Source organism: Rhinatrema bivittatum, chromosome 5 (assembly GCF_901001135.1).
Source record: "Rhinatrema bivittatum chromosome 5, aRhiBiv1.1, whole genome shotgun sequence".
NCBI lineage: Eukaryota > Metazoa > Chordata > Amphibia > Gymnophiona > Rhinatrematidae > Rhinatrema > Rhinatrema bivittatum.
In genome coordinates this window covers 247,747,740-247,767,189 of record NC_042619.1, presented here as the reverse complement: position 1 = coordinate 247,767,189, position 19,450 = coordinate 247,747,740, and the positions used below count along the sequence as shown (strand labels likewise).

At 47.4% G+C, this 19,450-nt stretch overlaps 1 protein-coding gene across 4 annotated transcripts in view; it reads left to right on the top strand.

Annotated features, from left to right (window-relative positions):
- VDAC3 (voltage dependent anion channel 3) overlaps positions 1-19,450 on the top strand; it is a 114,668-nt gene that overhangs the window by 31,304 nt on the left and 63,914 nt on the right. For all 4 annotated transcript variants that reach the window (XM_029603706.1, XM_029603707.1, XM_029603708.1 and 1 more), the window contains one exon: positions 11,044-11,096. In XM_029603706.1, the coding sequence (XP_029459566.1) occupies positions 11,044-11,096 (53 nt within the window). The remainder of the gene's footprint in view (positions 1-11,043; positions 11,097-19,450) is intronic.

The following is a 19,450-nucleotide window of genomic DNA, read 5'->3' as shown; positions in this document are numbered from 1 at the left end:
TCTACGTTAATGGTGGGGGTGGAAGGGAAATAGAACCAAGAGCTAAGAGAAACAGATAAGTATGAGAGAAAAGATGTGTGAAGCTTGCTGGGCAGACTGGATGGGCCGTTTGGTCGTCTTCTGCCGTCATTTCTATGTTTCTATGTTTCTATATTACAGGCACTGCGACAGGCCGGTGCAGGGATGCGCCCACTGGCACTATGACGCAGGGAAGCGTCCGCTGGCGCCTCGATGCATGGAAGCGTCCGCTGGCACCTCGACGCGTGGACGCGACTGCTGGCGCCTCGACACACGTCTGTTGGCGCATTGACACGCAGCCGCCGGCGCATGGGATGCGTGGAAGCGTCCGCCGGCACCTCAATGCGCGGACGCCACCGCTGGCGTATTGATGCTGCCGCCGGCGCATGGGATGCGCGAAAGCAGCCGCCAGCGCATTGACAAGTGCTCACCGGCGTATAGACATGCTGCTACCGGCCCATGGGATGGGCAAGCGCATCCACCGGCGCATGGGACGCGTGGAGGGGATGTGCGGATGCGGCCGCCGGCGCATGGGACGCGTGGATGCGGCCGCCGGCGCATCAGCACACATCAAGGACAGGTGCGTTCACCAGCACGCTGCAGTGTCCAATGCCGCAACAACGTGTCCTTGATGATAACAGCCCACCACATCCACGAGCACATCAATGCCTCCATTGACACGCTGATGCTTCCGCATGCTAAAAAAAATTAATTAAAAATAAATAGATAAATAAATAGATAAATAAATAAAAAATTATGAGAAGTTCACAAGCGTGCCGAAGCAAACCACGAACACAGGCCTAAGGAGTGCGAAAGCCCAGAATGCATGACTGCAAAAAAAAAAAAATGGAGCCACCGCTTAACGTGTATCATTGGCAGCAACACTCTTGCCCGGAAACTGGCATGCTACGGCTCGATGCGTTCTCCCTCCCTTTCTACCACCGGCGTGTACACGATCCGCAGGCACACCGCCCGTCGGCGACTCAACTCAGGAACGCATACGAAATTTGCATCCACACTCGCAGGTCACAACACCTAGATGCCAGCCTCAATAGACAGGTCCTGGACTTCACTTGGAATTTGGATTGAAAAGATTCTATTTCCATGCTACCGTTCCACTTACACATCAGTACGTGGTAGTTAATTGGTAATGCAAACACCACCGAATAGGAATAATAAAACATTGAATGACCTCGCAAGAACGTCATTTCATCTGCGATGTTCAACGCCCACATTCACAACCATTTATTCAACAAGACTCTCCTACCGCCTTACCGCCTCAATACCATACTTTTGAGGAAAGGTCAAGACACTATTTGAGGTCCATTTATGAAGGATTTTAAGATCTCTTCTAAAACTTCAACGACTGCCTTGGCATCCAAATGCCTTGCATGGTTATTTCTACCACCATAAAACACGATGTTCATTACAAGTACGCAAATTTACCATGTCATTCATAAAATTGCTTCATAGACCAGTTCATTATACTGTAACCAGCCTCAAGGAACGCTAGCATCTCCTCAATGTCCATCTACATCACGACGTGAAAATTTAACTCGACCTTAACAAAGGTCAACCTTTATGATATTTAAACCTTATTCCTGTTATAAGCCTCCGTCTTCTCGACCATCGAGACAACTGGCTTATTAGCGACTGCCACCACGCCAGCGTACTGGAGCACATCATCAGCCGTGATGACAAACAGACCTTCAGTCTGCAAAAACCCAGTCAGGGGTTTAGACATCAAAAAAGGCCACCATCATTTCCTGTGGGGAACAGTTGCCCAACTACCTTCCACCCTGGAATCAGATTGCATCGGATCCATGGTGTTCTCGATCATACGAAAATTGCCTAACCTGGAATTCCATCAAGGGTTTTTATTCCCATTATTCTTGTTCCCATGAAATCGGGAAACTTACACCCAATTTGGGACCTCTGTACCTTAACAAATACCTCAAATAGGAGAAGTTCCAAATGACTTCTATCAAATCCATTCTTCCCTTTCTTCAGCCTGAAAATTGGATGTGCTCACTAGCCTTGAAAGACGCACAAACTCACATTCAGATGCACCCCAATCCTGGTGTTCCTCTGTTTCCAAGCAGACAACCATCACTTCCAGTACAAATTCTTCCATTCGGACTTGTCTCTGCCCCAAAATTTCACCACATGCATAGCACTGGCGGGGGCACACCTTTGTCGTCAGGAGGGTGCAAATATTTTTCCCTACCTGAACGATGGGCTCCTACTAACATCCAATCCAGCACTTCAAAGAGACAGTGTTTGCAGACGATTTCTAACGAAGGTCAATCGAAACTGGAGACCACTCACACTTACATTTCAAATGAGCCTATATCGAAGCGATTCCAGTCAAAGTTTTCCCACCTCACCCGAGAGCAATAGCTTTCTCCATGTTGTCTATAATTCTACTTCTCAGTACCATAGTAATGCCTCGCCAAGTCCTACCTGTTTTAGGACATATGGTGGCAGCCATCTACATACGTGTCTCCATATATGTCACCTTCAATGAAGTCTCGGTCACCAATGGGTTTTTTCTCAATCCACGACCTCCTCAACTTCCCTATGCCATCAACATGGGAAGACAAATCCAATTGATGGCTACTCCTGTTGACACGATTGACTGGCTCACCCCTGCACCCCCTTCGACATCACATACTACTCACCAGGGATGCATCCCCCTACAGAAGATCAACTGCTCGAGTTATGGACAAAAGGTCGATAGACTTTGTATGAACATACACTCACATACACCTTCGGGTCCCCAAAGCGGTAATCAACGCCCTTTAATACTCCAAGGATTCCATACAAGGGCATATAATCATGATTCCCTCGGACAACCATGTTACAATGTCCTATGTAAACAAGGAAGGAGGGTTGGGTTCATGGACCCTCTGCAGACCAGCAGTTCAAATACTAGAGTTGGCTCCTTAAAGATACAGCTCACTGCAACCTGACCGGGATTCACAATTCCAGAGAGGTGAAACTCAGCGGAATTTCACCCCCACTAAGGGGAACTGAATCCAAAGTAGCTAATAAAGTACTCTCAGTTCGAGGTCTCCCTACAGTCGATCTCTATCCGACGGAGAGCAGCAGGAAACTGCAGAATTTTTCCTTGGTTTACCCGAGCCCACTCCGGCTCGCTCCAGATGTTTTTCTCATCAATTGGTCATAAGCCCCACTCTCTACATTCCCTTCAATACCTCTCCTCTCTCGCACAATCCAGAGATCCATAGTAGACCAGGCGGATCTGATCCTACTCCCGCCAGCATGGCCAAGACAACCATTCTACAGTTACCTACTACGTTTTTCAATCCACAACCAGATTTCCCTGGTCGCCAACTCACAGCGTCTTACCCAGGACAAGGGTACACTGCTACATCTTCTTCACTCCTCCCTACACCTCACTGCATGGGAAAAAAAAAAAAGCTCGCTTACTAGCGCTTAAACATTTCTCCTATCCTTCAAGAGGTCTTCTTGTCCTCAAGAGGACTATCCACCTGGCTCAATTACCAAAGAAAGTAGTCCCGCTACGCTTCCTGGTGTTCATCAACAGGTATTGATCCATTTTACCTGCTAATTTATAGCAAAGGCCTTGCTACTTTCCTCACTATGTTTTGGCAGCTCATATCATTCATCTAGTTGGAGATCACATTCTCCTCTCATTCCTTAGTAGCAAAATTCATGAAGGAGGTATTACGCCTATGTCCACCTCTACACAAGCCACCGGTGCCGTAGGACATTCATTTGGTTCTTGAACATCTAGTGATTTCACCCTTTGAACCTTTGGATGCTTGTCACCTTCACTACCTCTTGGAAGGTGTTTGCCTGGATGTTTTTAACTTTTGCAAGGAGAATTAGTGACATACTCATTATTTCACTACCCTCCTTATCTTCAATTCCACCAGGACAAGATGACCTTGCGCACTTACACTAAATCTCTACCAACGATGATTTTCAATTTCCACATTAACCAAACCATCACCTTACCCAAGTTCTATCTAAACCCTCTTGCAATTGCCCATGCGGGAAGGTTACACACCTTACTTGGTAAAGGTGCGCTGGCATACTACAAACAGCGCACTCTTTCACCCAATCGACCATCACTACTACTTCTTTCATTCCATCCGAATGCACAAGCACTTCCATTAACGGGAAGCACTTTCTCCACATGGTTATCCACCTCGATCCAGTTTGTTATAACATACGGTCACAAACACTATCTGCAACCCCAAGGACACAGCAGGTGCATGCAATGGCAGCCTCATTGCCTCTCTCCATCACGTACCTCTCATAGGCATCTGTACAGCGGCGACATAGTCATCGCTACACACTCCACATCCCACTATTGTTTAGACAAACAAACAGCAGTTGATGCCCTATTGAGATGGACTATTCTACAGAAGAGCACTGATTCCACACAAATACAGCCTTCATGGGAACTGTCCGCCATTATTATCGTATTGAGCAAAAAAAAAAAGAAAAGTGGAAGTAAATGGAACTTCGCAGATATTATTGCTCAATACATCAGCTGGGGACTCCCATACAGCATGGCTAATTCAGCTGCTTATCTATGTGAAAAGAGCAAGTTTGCTTATTGTAAACGGTGTTTTCCGTAGATAGCAGATGAATTAGCCATGCTGACCCGCCCGCCTCCCCGGACAGTTCTAGCATACCTACCTTGCTTTGATATTGACTGAGGAGCCTGAGGTAATCCTGTCACCATGCAGGAGGAAGGGAGCACCTAGCTAAAAGACTTTCTCACAGGACAAGCAGGATGGTAGTCCTCAGAGATGGAGCCCAATCACGGAAAACTTCTGTCAAAGTTTCCAGAACTTTGACTGGTCCCTACTGAGCATGCCCAGCATGGCACTAACCCTGCAGCCAGCAGGGGTCCCCCTTCAGTCTTCTTTTTTCCGCGCAGCAGTAGCCTCACGGTAAAGGAGCTCTGAAGAGATTCCTGACAGGAATTTTCCACACGGAATTACTAAAAGTTAAATTGCACCACAGGGGTCCCTCCTCTAACTTTTCTCAGTCCGCGGTACTCCGGTAAGTTTTTACCCGTTTCCCGTCGATTACCGTCGAGTTTGGCCCTCGTGGCCTACTAGCCGTCTACCGTACTGCTTCTTGATTTTTTTTTTCCATGGCCATGGCGTCGGGGTTTCGTCTGTGCCCAGACTGTACCTGCACCATGTCTATCACAGACCCCCATAAAGTCTGTGTAATGTGTTTAGGACGCGAGCACGATGTCTTGACCTACACCAAATGTGCCCTAATGACACCTAAGGGTCGCAAGGCCAGAATGGAGAAGATGGAACTTCTCTTCCGTACTCAAACCCCGACTCCGTCCATTGCATAGATGTCGTCAGAACCGGCACCGTCAACTTCGAGCCAGCATCGACCACCGACAAGTGACCGACCGGCATCGACGACTTCTCGGCCATCGACACCCTCTACTCCCCCTCAGGATCGAGGGGATCACAGGGAGAAACATCGCCATCGACACCGTAAGACTCGGACCATAGAGGGAGTGAAATCATCGACCTCGCCATGGTCCGAGCCGCTGTCGAAAAAACCCCGTCCAGGAAAGGCACCAACCATTCCTGCGACTGGGTCACCGAGGAAACCCTCATCCGATCGGGGATTGGGAGCCGCGACTCCGTCTTTAACGGTGGTCCCTCCGGCTATACCTCTGCCTTCCTCTTCTATTCCGGAGCCGGGGCTGCTTGCTCTAGGTCTCCGAGAAGAACTGGACCGGATGGTTCAGGAGGCCATCAACAAGGCGATGCAACGACTCCAGGTTCCTCTGACACCGGTACCGATAGCGGAATCGATTACCGACCCGATTCCGGCAGCGCTGGCATCGCTGCTATCCAGGATGGAAGTGCTTATGGCCACTTTTCCACCGATGGATCCCGGGGTTCCGATGCCCTCCCCATTGATAGCATCATCGGGAGGAGAAACACCGTTCCGCATCCCTCCATCGGGAGTTCTGCCTCAGCCATCAGTGCCATTATGTCCCTCGCCACCGACCCATCCATTGGTGCCGATAGGTCCGTCGGCACCACCGAGTCATCCATTGATGCCCTCGATGCTTGCACCGGTGCCTTCGATGCCATCATGGTGCCTCCGATAATTCCTCTGATTCCTTTGGAGCCTAGACCGGGACCTTCAGGTATCCAACCACCCTGTCCCCCTCTACTTCCTAGAGCGACAGGTGCTGATCCTTATGATACCTGGGGTGATGATACCTCAACAGACACCGATGATTTACCTTCACCTTCCCTTTCAATTACAGACGGAACAGGATGATAGGCACCAGATGATGGAGTTGCTCCAATTCCTGGATGCCCCTAAGGTAATCACCTCTATTCCCATCCATCAGGTCCTTCTCGATCTCCTCAAGAAGAACTGGGAACATCCTGCATCAATTGCTCCAGTGCACAGGAAAGCTGACACTACCTATTTGGTGCAGTCAGCCCCAGGTTTTCAAAAATCACAGTTTGATCACCACTCAAGTCGTGATAGAGTCTGCACAAAAGAGGGCAAATAGGTCAAAGCCTCACTCGTCTGTTCCTCCTGGAAAGGAACAGAAGTTCCTAGATAACATTGGTCGCCGAGTATTCCAAGGGGCCATGCTCATCTCCCGGATTGCCGCCTATCAGCTTTATATGAGCCAATATAACAGGGTCATTTTTAAGCAGATACAGGATCTCAGACTCCCTGCCTCAGCAATTTCAGGAACAATTACAAACCCTAGTAAACAAGGGGTTTGAGGCAGGCAAGCATGAGATTAGAACATCTTATGACATATTTGACACGTCTACCAGAGTATCTGCAGCTGCTATTTCGGCGAGACGGTGGGCCTGGCTCAAGTCTTCTGACATTCGTCCAGAAGTACAAGACCGGTTATCTGACCTGCCTTGTATCGGAGATAATCTGTTTGGCAAACAGATTCAACGGACAGTGGCAGAATTAAAGGACCATCATGAGACCCTAAGACAGCTCCCTTCGATGCCTTCCGACTTCTCCTCAAAACAGCCCTTCAGAAAGGACTCTAAGAAGTCATTCTTCCGTCCGAAGAAGTCTTACCTGCCACCAACCAGATCCCGTGCCACAAGACCTTATCAAAAACCGCAGTCTCGTCATGCCCGTAAACAAAAACCACAAGCAGCTCCTCAACCAGGACCTGCTTAGGTTTTTGACTTCCACTTAGAGAGCAGCAGCCAAATTCCTCTATTGCATATACCAGTGGGAGGTCGATTGTGCCACTTCCACAACATGTGGCACTCAATCACATCCGACCAATGGGTATTGGCAATCATTGCTCAGGGTTACCATCTGAACTTTCTCGCCCTGCCACCGGACTCCCCAGCTCTGCAGACGTGGAGAACATCCGACCACTCCATTCTTCTGGATCAAGAGGTTTTCCTCCTTCTCCAGTCAAGAGCAATAGAACCCGTTCCATATTTTCAGCAAGGCCTAGGGTTCTATTCCCGGTACTTTCTAATTCCCAAAAAATCGGGAGGCGTTCATCCTATTCTGGACCTACGTGCCCTCAACAAGTACCTCCAGCGACAAAAATTCAAGATGGTCACCTTGGGAACACTTCTACCTCTTTTACAAAGAGGAGACTGGCTCTGCTCTCTGGACCTCCAGGACGCATACACCCATATTGCGATAAGTCCAGCTCATCGCAAGTACCTGAGATTCCTAGTAGGCCCCAAGCACTATCAATACCGAGTGCTTCCATTCGGCCTAGCGTCTGCACCACGAGTCTTTACAAAATGCCTCGTAGTCGTTGCAGCATTCCTCAGGACACAAGGTGTTCACATCTACCCCTATCTGGATGACTGGTTAGTCAGGGCTCCCACTTAGCAAGCTGCTCTGTCGTCCCTCAATTTAACCCTACACACTCTAATTTCGTTAGGATTTGTCATAATTGACGAGAAATCCTATTTAGTCCCATCTCAAACCTTGTCGTTCATTGGGGCAGACTTGGACACCTTGTAGGCAAAGGCTTTCATTCCTCGACAACGAGCACTAACTCTTGTGTCTCTTGCTCACCAACTGCAGTCTCAGCACTCTGCGACTGCATGCCAGTTTCTCGTCCTCCTGGGACACATGGCATCCTCAGTCCATGTCACACCAATGGCCCGCTTGGCCATGAGGCTCATGCACTGGACTCTGAGGTCTCAATGGACTCAAGCTATTCAGCCTCTGTCGGCCATTGTCCACGTCACTGACTCACTCCGTCTGACTCTCACCTGGTGGAAAACTCAGACCAATCTCCTCCAGGGATTGCCCTTCCAGGTTCCAAATCCTCAAATCATTCTCACCACCGACGCTTCCAACCTCGGGTGGGGAGCCCACATAGCCGATCTGCAGACACAAGTCTCTTGGTCTCCAGAGGAAGCCAAACACCAAATAAATTTCCTGGAGCTGCGAGCAATCAGATATGCTCTCAGGGCTTTTCAGGATCGCCTCTCAAATCAGGTCATCCTGATTCAGACGGACAACCAGGTGGCCATGTGGTACATCAACAAACAGGGAGGCACAGGCTCCTTCCTTCTGTGTCAGGAAGCTGCACAGATTTGGGCGGAAGCTCTCTCCTATTCGATGTACCTCAGGGCCACCTTGCCGGGAGTGGACAATGTGCTGGCAGACAAGCTCAGTCGTGTCTTTCAACCGCACGAGTTGTCTCAACCCCTCGGTAGCGAACTCCATCTTCCAACAATGGGGATATCCTCGGATAGACCTCTTTGCGACCCCACAAAACCGCAAAGTGGACAACTACTGCTGTCTCATTCGCAGCAAACACTCTCAGCCCAGAGACGCATTCTCCCTCTCGTGGGCAACCGGTCTGCTCTATGCATTCCCTCCACTTCCTCTTCTCTCGAAGACTCTTGTGAAGTTACGTCAGGACAAGGGAACCATGATCCTGATAGCACCTCACTGGCCACGCCAAGTGTGGTTTCCAATACTTCAGGATCTCTCTATCCGCAGGCACATTCCCTTGGGAAAGGACCCACTTCTGATAACTCAAAACGATGGGTGCCTACGCCACCCCAATCTTCAAGCCTTGTCCTTGATGGCATGGATGTTGAAAGGTTAATCCTTCAGCCACTTAACCTTTCTGAACCAATTTCCCTTGTCTTGATTGCTTCACGGAAGCCTTCCACGAGAAAATCTTACTCTTACAAATGGAAAAGGTTCACGTCATGGTGCTCTTCTCAAGCCCTTGACCCCTTTTCCTGTCCAATCCCAAAATTCCTGGACTATCTCTGGCATCTATCAGAGTCAGGTCTTAAGACTTCTATTAGAATGCATGTCAGTGCGGTAGCCGCCTTCCGTAAAGGTGTCAGGGATGTCCCTATATCAGTACAACCCCTTGTAACACGTTTTCTGAAGAGCTTGCTCCATATCAAGCCTCCACTACATCCTCCAGCCCCTTCTTGGGACCTTAATCTGGTTTTGGGTCGGCTCATCAAACCACCGTTCGAGCCTTTTCACTCCTGTGGCCTTCGATATCTCACATGGAAAGTGATTTTTCTTTTGGCTATCACTTCAGCTCGCAGTTAGTGAATTGCAGGCTCTAGTTACCTATCCGCCTTACACTAAACTTCTGCAGGACCGGGTGGTACTCTGCACTCACCCTAAATTCTTGCCTAAGGTAGTTTCGGATTTTCATCTTAATCAATCCATCGTACTACCTACCTTTTTTCCCAGACCCCATGCTAACCCAGGAGAACAGGCTCTGCATACCCTCGACTGTAAACGGGCTCTAGAGTTCTACCTAGACCGTACAGCTGCTCACAGAGATTGCACTCAATTGTTCGTCTCTTTCCACCCTAATAAGTTAGGGAAGCCTGTGGGTAAGCAGATTCTCTCCTCCTGGTTGGCGGACTGCATATCCTTCTGCTATCAGCAAGTGGGCATTCCATTCCAAGATCGTGTTAAAGCACACTCTGTGAGGACCATGACGATTTCAGTAGCACACCTGGGATCGGTGCCTCTTCCTGACATTTGCAGGGCTGCTACCTGGAGTTCTCTCCACACCTTTGCAGCCCACTATTGCTTGGACAAAGCCGGAAGACAAGATTCCATCTTCGGCCAGTCTGTCCTTCGTAACATATTTACAACATGACGTACCTACACCCTTCCGCCTGCCCGGTGGGGTTCAGGATGCCCTCTCCCAAATTCCACCCCAGTTGTTGTGTCTGTTGCACGCCTTTGGGTACATTTGGTGCTTGTTCTGACATCCTCAGTTCGGTACTCACCCATATGTGAGGACTACCATCCTGCTTGCCTGTGAGAAAGCAAATGTTGCTTACCTGTAACAGGTGTTCTCACAGGACAGCAGGATGTTAGTCCTCACGTAACCTGCCCGCCGCCCTGCGGTGTTGGGTTCGTAACGTTTTGTTATTTTATTTTTCGGCACTGCCTGCAGCTTTCAAATAAGACTGAAGGGGGACCCCTGCTGGCTGCAGGATTAGTGCCATGCTGGGCATGCCCAGTAGGGCCAGTCAAAGTTCTGGAAACTTTGACAGAAGTTTTCCGTGATTGGGCTCCATCCTGATGATGTCATCCATATGTGAGGACTAACATCCTGCTGTCCTGTGAGAACACCTGTTACAGGTAAACAACATTTGCTTTACTAGTCTTAGAGAGCTCTGCCACCTAGTGGCACGAAGGTCGTACCCATACAGCATGGCTAATTCATCTGCTATCTACGGAAAACACCGTTTACGGTAAGCAAACTTGCACTAAGCAAGGGGGAGCAATATGGCCAAGAAAAAAGGCAAGTTGCTAATTTTAGAACTCTAGCAAGTAGCTGCTGTTTTAATATGAACATGTGGATTGCATGTATGGTAGCTGCAGCAACAGATCGAAATGTGACCAATGAAACTGCTGACTGAAACTATCTCCGAGCCGCCTTTTATTCATTTGCACCTGACTTCCTTGTCACTCTTGTGTAATACATTATTATCTTATTTTAAATCTCTGCAGTTGGTGAGTGGACTGAAGCTGTCTTTTGACACCACATTTGTACCTAATACAGGGTAAGTCTCATCATACGTGGGATATTTTCATTATAAGAGTAAACTTCTACTGTAGTTGATGTTAACATAGGGGCGGATTTTCATACTCCGCGAATAGGCCTACTTTTGTTTGCGCTCCAGGCGCAAACAAAAGTACGCTGGATTTTAGTAGATACGCGCGGAGCCGCGCGTATCTGCTAAAAACCTGGATCGGCGCGCGCAAGGCTATCGATTTTGTATAGCCGGCGCGCGCCGAGCCGCGCAGCCTACCCCCGTTCCCTCCGAGGCCGCTCCGAAATCGGAGCGGCCTCGGAGGGAACTTTCTTTTGCCCTCCCCTCACCTTCCCCTCCCTTCCCCTACCTAACCCACCCACCCGGCCCTGTCTAAGCCCCCACTTTACCTTTGTCGGGGGATTTACGCCTCCCAGAGGGAGGCGTAAATCCCCGCGCGCCAGCGGGCCTCTTGCGCGCCGGGCCGCGACCTGGGGGCGGGTACGGAGGGCGCGGCCACGCCCCCGGACCGCCCCGGGCCGTAGCCACGCCCCCGTACCCGCCCCCAAAACACTGCCGACATGCCCCGAAAACGCCGCGACGACCGGGACCGCCCCCCGACACGCCCCCCTCGGAGAACCCCGGGACTTACGCAAGTCCCGGGGCTCTGCGCGCGCCGGTAGGCCTATGTAAAATAGGCTTACCGGCGCGCAGGGCCCTGCTCGCCTAAATCCGCCCGGTTTTGGGCGGATTTAGGCGAGCAGGGCTCTGAAAATCCGCCCCATAATGTATAATTTAAAAGCAGACACTCCAGTTGAAAATAATGGAAAAAAATAGTAACTTAATTATCTCAAAAACCTGGCATTTTGGTTTGAATTAAAACTTCTTCAGAGATAATATGTACTACAAGAAAAACTATATTTATACTTGTCAATCTGTGTGCCTTCTTCAGATTAACAAATATCAAACCAATAGCCTTTTATAAATTACACATGTTAAGGAGGATACAGCCAGTTTTGTGTGCTCAGGATTTTCGTATTCTTTCACATTTAGATTATCCCACTTAGTTTTTCTTGGTCTTCTAGTCTCTACTATTTGACCACATCAAATTGAGTTTATTTCGTTTTAATCTACTTAGACATGTAGATTAGCGGAAAAGGAATGATGTTAAGTAAAAATCATACAGTTTACAGCTGCACGAATTCTAACTGCTTAGTTCTTTCCATTGCTTATCAGTCCAATGGAAAATTAAGTATAAGATAGCTTTGATAATTCATAAACTTTTAAAGTTAAACATCTCTCCATTGGTTAATGGAATATTGCAGCCTACTCGATGTCTCAGATCTTCACAGCAGGGTTTATTACAGGGGTCGGGAACCTTTTTGGCTGGGAGAACCATGAACGCCACGTATTTTAAAATGTAATTCCGTGAGAGCCATACAAGACCTACCAAATTAATTTACTACAACCCCCTACTCTTCTGACGCCCCCCCAAGACCTGCCAAATTAATTTACCTCAACCCCCCACCCTCCTGACTCCCCCCGCCCAAGACCTGCCAAAAGTCCCTGGTGGTCCAGCAGGGGTCCAGGGCTCGCAGACAAATCTTTAATAAAAAAGTAAAAATATAACAAAACCCTCCACCCTCCTGACACCCCCCAAGACCTCCAAAATTAATTTACTACAACCCCCCCCTCCTAACCCCCCCCCCCCAAGACCTGCCAAAAGTCCCTGGTGGTCCAGTGGGGGTCCAGGAGCAATCCGGGAGCGATCTCCTGGACTTGGGCTGTCGGCTGCCAGTAGTCAAAATGGCGCCGACGGCCCTTTGCCCTCACTATGTCACTGGGGTTGACCAATGGTGGCGGTAGCCCCTGTGACATAGTGAGGGCAAAGGGCCGTCGGCGCCATTTTGATTACTGGCAGCCGACGGCCCTTTGCCCTTACTATGTCACAGGGGCTACCGCCGCCATTTGTCGACCCCAGTGACATAGTGGAAACACTGAGAGGAGAGGATCACCTTGCTGGTGGCTGAAAGGAATCAGTAAGTTTTTGCTTGGGACATTGACTTTTTTAAAAGTATTGGGGCAAAGTTAACTATTTGGGAATATTATTTAGTGTGTTTGTGCCTTTAATAGTCAGAAAGGCAGTGAATAAACGTTAGACTGTTTGCATTTTTAAATAGTCAGTCAATAAGGTAGCAGTAGGTAGGCAGTGAATAAACAAGTTAGACTGTTTGTATTTTTAGTCAGTCAATAAGGTAGCAGTAGATAGTGTGTTTATTTTTAAAAGTCTGCAGAACTGAGTGTTCTCCAGACTTTTAAAGAGCTGACTGTTTTTAATACTAACTGAGTGCATTGTATTGAAAAAAAACCAACCAAACCCCCCCCCCCCCCCCAACAAAAAAGTAGCCAGAAGCTAGAAATAAGCTAGGAGCAGTATATACCAAAGTAAAAAAGTTGAATAAGTTCAGCTCAGTTACTCGCCTTGGAAAGATGTTGAGGTAGTGTGATTGGGTTTGAATAGGGACCAACATTTGTTAATCAAGGGAGCAGTGAGTCACTCAGGCTGACTAACTGAAGTTAGACTGTTTGTATTTCCCAACCCTCCCACCCCTTGCCCACCCACCCCTAGCTCATCCCTTAATTTATAGGCAGGTGCCACTTTCACAAAAAAAAAAAAAAAAACATCAACAAAAACTTTATTGAGAATTCGATCAGACCCCGGTAGGCCTCTACCAGACACATAGTGAATTCACTAATACATTTAAAGGAAGTTAGACACATTCCTACTCCCATAGCAACCTAAAACTTAACTAGGAACTGATCAAAATTGAGATGAAGGCAGCAGTCCAGCAGCAAGAGGGGGGCTTCCCAGTCTTTTGCATCGAGTGTCACATGTATGATTTTTTACCCACCGGTGAGAAGTTGTACATGTGCATGCGATGCAAAGAGCTCCTAGCTCTCAGAGAACGAGTCCGATCTCTGGAGGCTAGAGTGGCAGACCTGGAGGACCTGAGGCAGACAGAGAGGTATATAGATGAGACCTTCAGGGACATATTAGTCAAGTCCCAACTTCAGACTGGCAGCCCTGGTGCTGCCTTGGAGGAAGAAGGTCTCATAATGGGAGAGCACCAACCAGGTGTAGCAGGAAAGGATCCTGTAGCAAGGACCTGCTCTCTAGGTGATGCATTGTCCTTTCGCACTGAGGATATCTCCCCAAGGCCTACTGCCCAGGAGGGAAGGGTTAGGTCGGCCGTCATAGTTGGTGATTCGATTATTAGGAATGTAGATAGCTGGGTGGCTGGTGGGCGTGAGGATCGCCTGGTAACATGCCTACCTGATGCGAAGGTGGCGGACCTCACGCGTCACCTAGATAGGATTTTAGACAGTGCTGGGGAGGAGCCGGCTGTCGTGGTACACGTGGGCACCAACGACATAGGAAAATGTGGGAGGGAGGTTCTGGAAGCCAAATTTAGGCTCTTAGGTAGAAAGATTAAATCCAGAACCTCCAGGGTAGCATTCTCTGAAATGCTCCCTGTTCCACGCGCAGGTCACCAGAGGCAGGCAGAGCTCCGGAGTCTCAATGCGTGGATGAGACGATGGTGCAAGGAAGAGGGATTCAGTTTTGTTAGGAACTGGGGAACCTTTTGGGGAAGGGGGAGTCTCTTCCGAAGGGATGGGCTCCACCTTAACCAGGGTGGAACCAGACTGCTGGCACTAACCTTTAAAAAGGAGATAGAGCAGTTTTTAAACTAGAACAAAGGGGAAAGCCGACAGTCGCTCAGCAGCGCATGGTTCGGAGAGATGTATCTTTAAAGGATACTAATGATGCATTAGAATTAGGGCATCCCGACAGTGAGGTTCCAATAATTAGAAAAGTAGTCCAAGTGCCTGTAACTAAAAACTCACCTGAGCTAAAAAATTCTAACTTATCCCTATCAATTAAAAAGCAGAATAAAAATGATAAGGGGAATGGAACAACTCCCCTATGAGGAAAGACTAAAGAGGTTAGGACTTTTCAGCTTGGAGAAGAGACGACTGAGGGGGGATATGATAGAGGTGTTTAAAATCATGAGGTCTAGAACGGGTAGATGTGAATCGGTTATTCACTCTTTCGGATAGTAGAAAGACTAGGGGACATTCCATGAAGTTAGCATGGGGCACATTTAAAACTAATCGGAGAAAGTTCTTTTTTACTCAACGCACAATTAAACTCTGGAATTTGTTGCCAGAGAATGTGGTTCGTGCAGTTAGTATAGCTGTGTTTAAAAAAGGATTGGATAAGTTCTTGGAGGAGAAGTCCATTACCTGCTATTAAGTTCACTTAGAGAATAGCCACTGCCATTAGCAATGGTTCCATGGAATAGACTTAGTTTTTGGGTACTTGCCAGGTTCTTATGGCCTGGTTTGGCCACTGTTGGAAACAGGATGCTGGGCTTGATGGACCCTTGGTCTGACCCAGTGTGGCATGTTCTTATGGAGAGGTGGGGAGAGAAACAGAGAGACAGAGACTGCCTCCGGTGATGGCACCATAGGAATCAGCTATTTATACTACTAGAGGAGGCCACCTAGTAACTTGAGGTGAGGTTTAGCTAGTAGTGTAGGGGTTAGGGGCAATCCTTACATGCAAAGTGAGACATACAAACAGAACAGTACACTCTTGTGAAGATTTGAAACTCACACAATGATGAGATTTGTACAGTGCTGTCTCAACCTAGCTTGATGGACTCTCTACCTGGGTAACATCAAGCTAGGTTAAGAGAACATTGTACAAATCTTATCGTTGTGTGAGTTTCCTCACTCCGAAGGACATCAAATCTTCACAAGAGTGTACTGCTCTGTTTGTACGTCTCACTCTGCATGTCAAAGTGGCCCCTAACCCCTACACTACCACTTACACCTCACCTCGAGTTACTAGGTGGGCCTCCTATAGAGATATAAATAACTTACAACTTCAAGGGCCTTCCCCCCATGGTGAAATGAGCACTTTGCAGGTAGGAAAATGCAATAATGTAGATATTACTGCAGAGTGTGAAAAGTTAACACACTTTGCAGTAATACCTATGCATAGTGCACATTGCGATAATTAGGCAATTACCATAAAACACGCCCCTTTTGTGATATTTACAGCAAATTGATAAATCAAGGCCTTAGATTGTAAGCCTTCTGGGGATAGGGAAATACCTACAGTACCTGAGTGTAATCTGCTTTGAAACACTGTGAAAAGTGGAATATAAAAATCTAAAATAAATAATTTAAAAAATAAAGTGTTCTGCACCGATATCAGCGATTAGGTGTGGTGATGGGATTTATGACACTCTTATGTAGTAATGTTTATGTATGATGTAATTTATATTGTTTTTGGTCCTGTTTTTATGATTATTTTATGTTATTATGTATTTATTTATTTGAAACTTTTATATACCGATATTAGTAAGTATACATCATATCGGTTCACATTGTAACTAAAGGCAGAAATTACAATCAACAGGGAGGGGAAAACAGGGGGATTATACAAAGAGCAGGAGGCAAAGAAATTAGAGCATGAAAACTGTAACGGACTATTTACAGGACTATATACAAATTTGAGCAGGTTACTTACAAGAAAAGTTTAAGTTTAAAAGAGGGTTCAATAAGGCAGGGGAGGGGGAGGAGGGGGTGGGGAAATTAGTTATAGAGGGGGGAGGAGGTGAGGATTAGTCAGGGTAGGCTTGTCGGAAGAGCCATGTTTTAAGTTTTTTTCTGAACTTGGAGTAACATGGCTCCAGCCTGAGTGTGGTGGGGAGGGCGTTCCATTGTTTAGGGCCTGCAATGGATAGGGCGCGATCCCTAGTGGAGGTGAGGTGGGCTTTTTTCAAGGGGGGAATGGAGAGGGTGCCTTTATTGACAGTACGGGTGGGTCGTTCAGTGCGTATGGGGCAAAAGGGTTCATCTAGCCAGTTAGAGTTGTATGAGTGGATGGATTTGTGTACTATGGTTAAGATTTTAAAAAGAATTCGGGATGCGATGGGGAGCCAGTGGAGTTCTTTGAGTATAGGAGTGATGTGATCAGCTTTCCGTGAGTTGGTGATGACCCTAGCGATAGCATTTTGGAACATTTGTAATGGTTTGGTAGTGGAGGAGGGTAGACCAAGGAGGAGGGCGTTACAGTAGTCGAGCTTTGAGGAAAGGGTAGCTTGGATGACGGTGCGGAAATCATGATAGTGGAGGAGTTGTATGTATGTTAGTTGTTCTCCGCTTTAAGCATTGGAATATGCGGATTACAAATATTTTATATAAAATAAAAATTAAATCTGACCACCACCAAAACATGATGCAGTGATGTCAGTGTCCCATATAAGTCATAAGCACCAAAATGTAAAAGAATTATGTAGGCACAGCTCACACATATCAAATCCTATAAGCTATTTACCTATAGCGTTGTCATTCTGACTTTTCGTTTGTTATGAATTATGACCTATATCATTATCATGTAGTCTACCTATAAGCTGTGTACATTGTACTACTACTGTTTATCACATTTATTGTGCTACTCAACGTGTGCAGCGCTGTATGTTCATACTGCTCCCAGGGGTGTCTGACATTGCTTTGACAGCAATGCTGATAGCATATGCTACCATTGTTGATGTCATGTAACAATGTGATAGTACACTGGACATTGCTGGGAGCGATATGAATGTACTATGCACCCAGTGACATTTGAGGTTTTAGGGGGATTCCAGGAGGGCTGGAATAGGTGGTGGATGAGGTGAGCACTAAGAAGTAGGCCTTGGATTTTAATATAGGCAAGAGGAGAGGGTGGATCTCAGACTGCCATAGCCTACACTTTCTCACTGTTTCAGAGGGGTTGAGGCTGTCAGCCCCGACATAATTTTTTACTTCTTTTGGAGGGGTGGGGTTTTGGGCCTACTGGCCTGGAAAGGGTTTTTTTTGTACTTATCTGGCTGTATGTTGAATACAACTGGTTAAGACTGAAGATATCCAGGTACATGTACCCGAATAACTTTAAGACTGCTCTGAAGAAGTACTAAATTTATCTGGACAATTTAGATGGATAATGCTGAATATCAGCGCTATCTAGCTAACTTTGCTTCACTCCTGCACTGCCCCTGACTTATCCAACTTAGCCAAATAATTTGGGGGCAGTTAAACAGGCAGGAAATGTAAAACCCTGCAGTTTGTCTAGCTAAATACCAACAAAGCTGTACAAACCCTTTTGAATATAGACTGCTTTCATTTCATCTCTCCTATGTGTTAATTTTAAATCTGTTGTTCATGTCTTTTTAACTATTTGCCGAGCCCTTCTGAACACTATCAAACTTTTTTGTTTAGCCTGTGAATTTCCTGGCCCCTTCCTGGAGGGGTAATAGAAAGGAGTTAATTTACCTTGATGACATAGGTATAGAAACTCCTGGATGGCAGTTAGTGGTATCCGGTATCTATGTAATGACTATTGACCTTGAGAATGAGCTCTTTCTTATCGTACAGGTAAGAGATAGTATATGATCCCCTAAAGGGATAGGCTTAATCTGTGCTGGATGATTTGTTGCACCTTCACTCCCTGCCAAGAAATCATTATCAGGCTAATTTTTGCACATCCTTTTTGGTCTGAAAGGGAAAGTGCATGGGTTTTGGGGTTTTTTTTAATATATTTTCTTGCTCTTTCTAATTCTTTCTTTGTCATTTTGTTTCCCTATTGGATCTTGAATGATATTGTTGAAAAATGTCAACAGAGATAAACTGTTATCATTTCTTTAATAGTTACAGATCCAATAAGGTCTTTGTATACTGATCTGTGTACTGAAAATGAGAAGATTATTATGAACACTATGGGCTAGATTTTAAAAGCCCTGCGTGCATAAATCCTCCTGGATTTACGCGCGCAGGGCACTCGCGCATCTATTTTGCATAGGCCGCCGGCGCGCGTAAATTCCGGGGCTTCGTAAAAGGGGCGGGTGGGGGCGGGTCCGGGGGCGTGGCGACGGTTCGGGGGCAGGCCAGGAGGGCGGTCCCGAGTCCCCCAGCACTGCGGCCTGTGCCGGGGGATGCGAGGCGGTGCGCGCAAGTTACGCCTGCTTCAAGCAGGCATAACTTGCCCAACAAAGGTAGGGGGGGGATTTAGGTAGGGCCGGGGGGTGGGTTAGGTAGGGGAAGGGAGGGGAAGGTGGGGGGACGCAGAAGGAAAGTTCCCTCCGAGGCCGCTCCAATTTCGGAGCGGCCTCGGAGAGAACGGAGGCAGGCTGCGCGGCTCGGCGCGCGCAGGCTGCCAATTTTGCACAGCCTTGCGCGCGCCGAGCCCAGATTTTATAAGATACGCGCGGCTACGCGCGTATCTTATAAAATCCGGCGTACTTTTGTTTGCGCCGGCGTACTTTTTAAAGATCTAC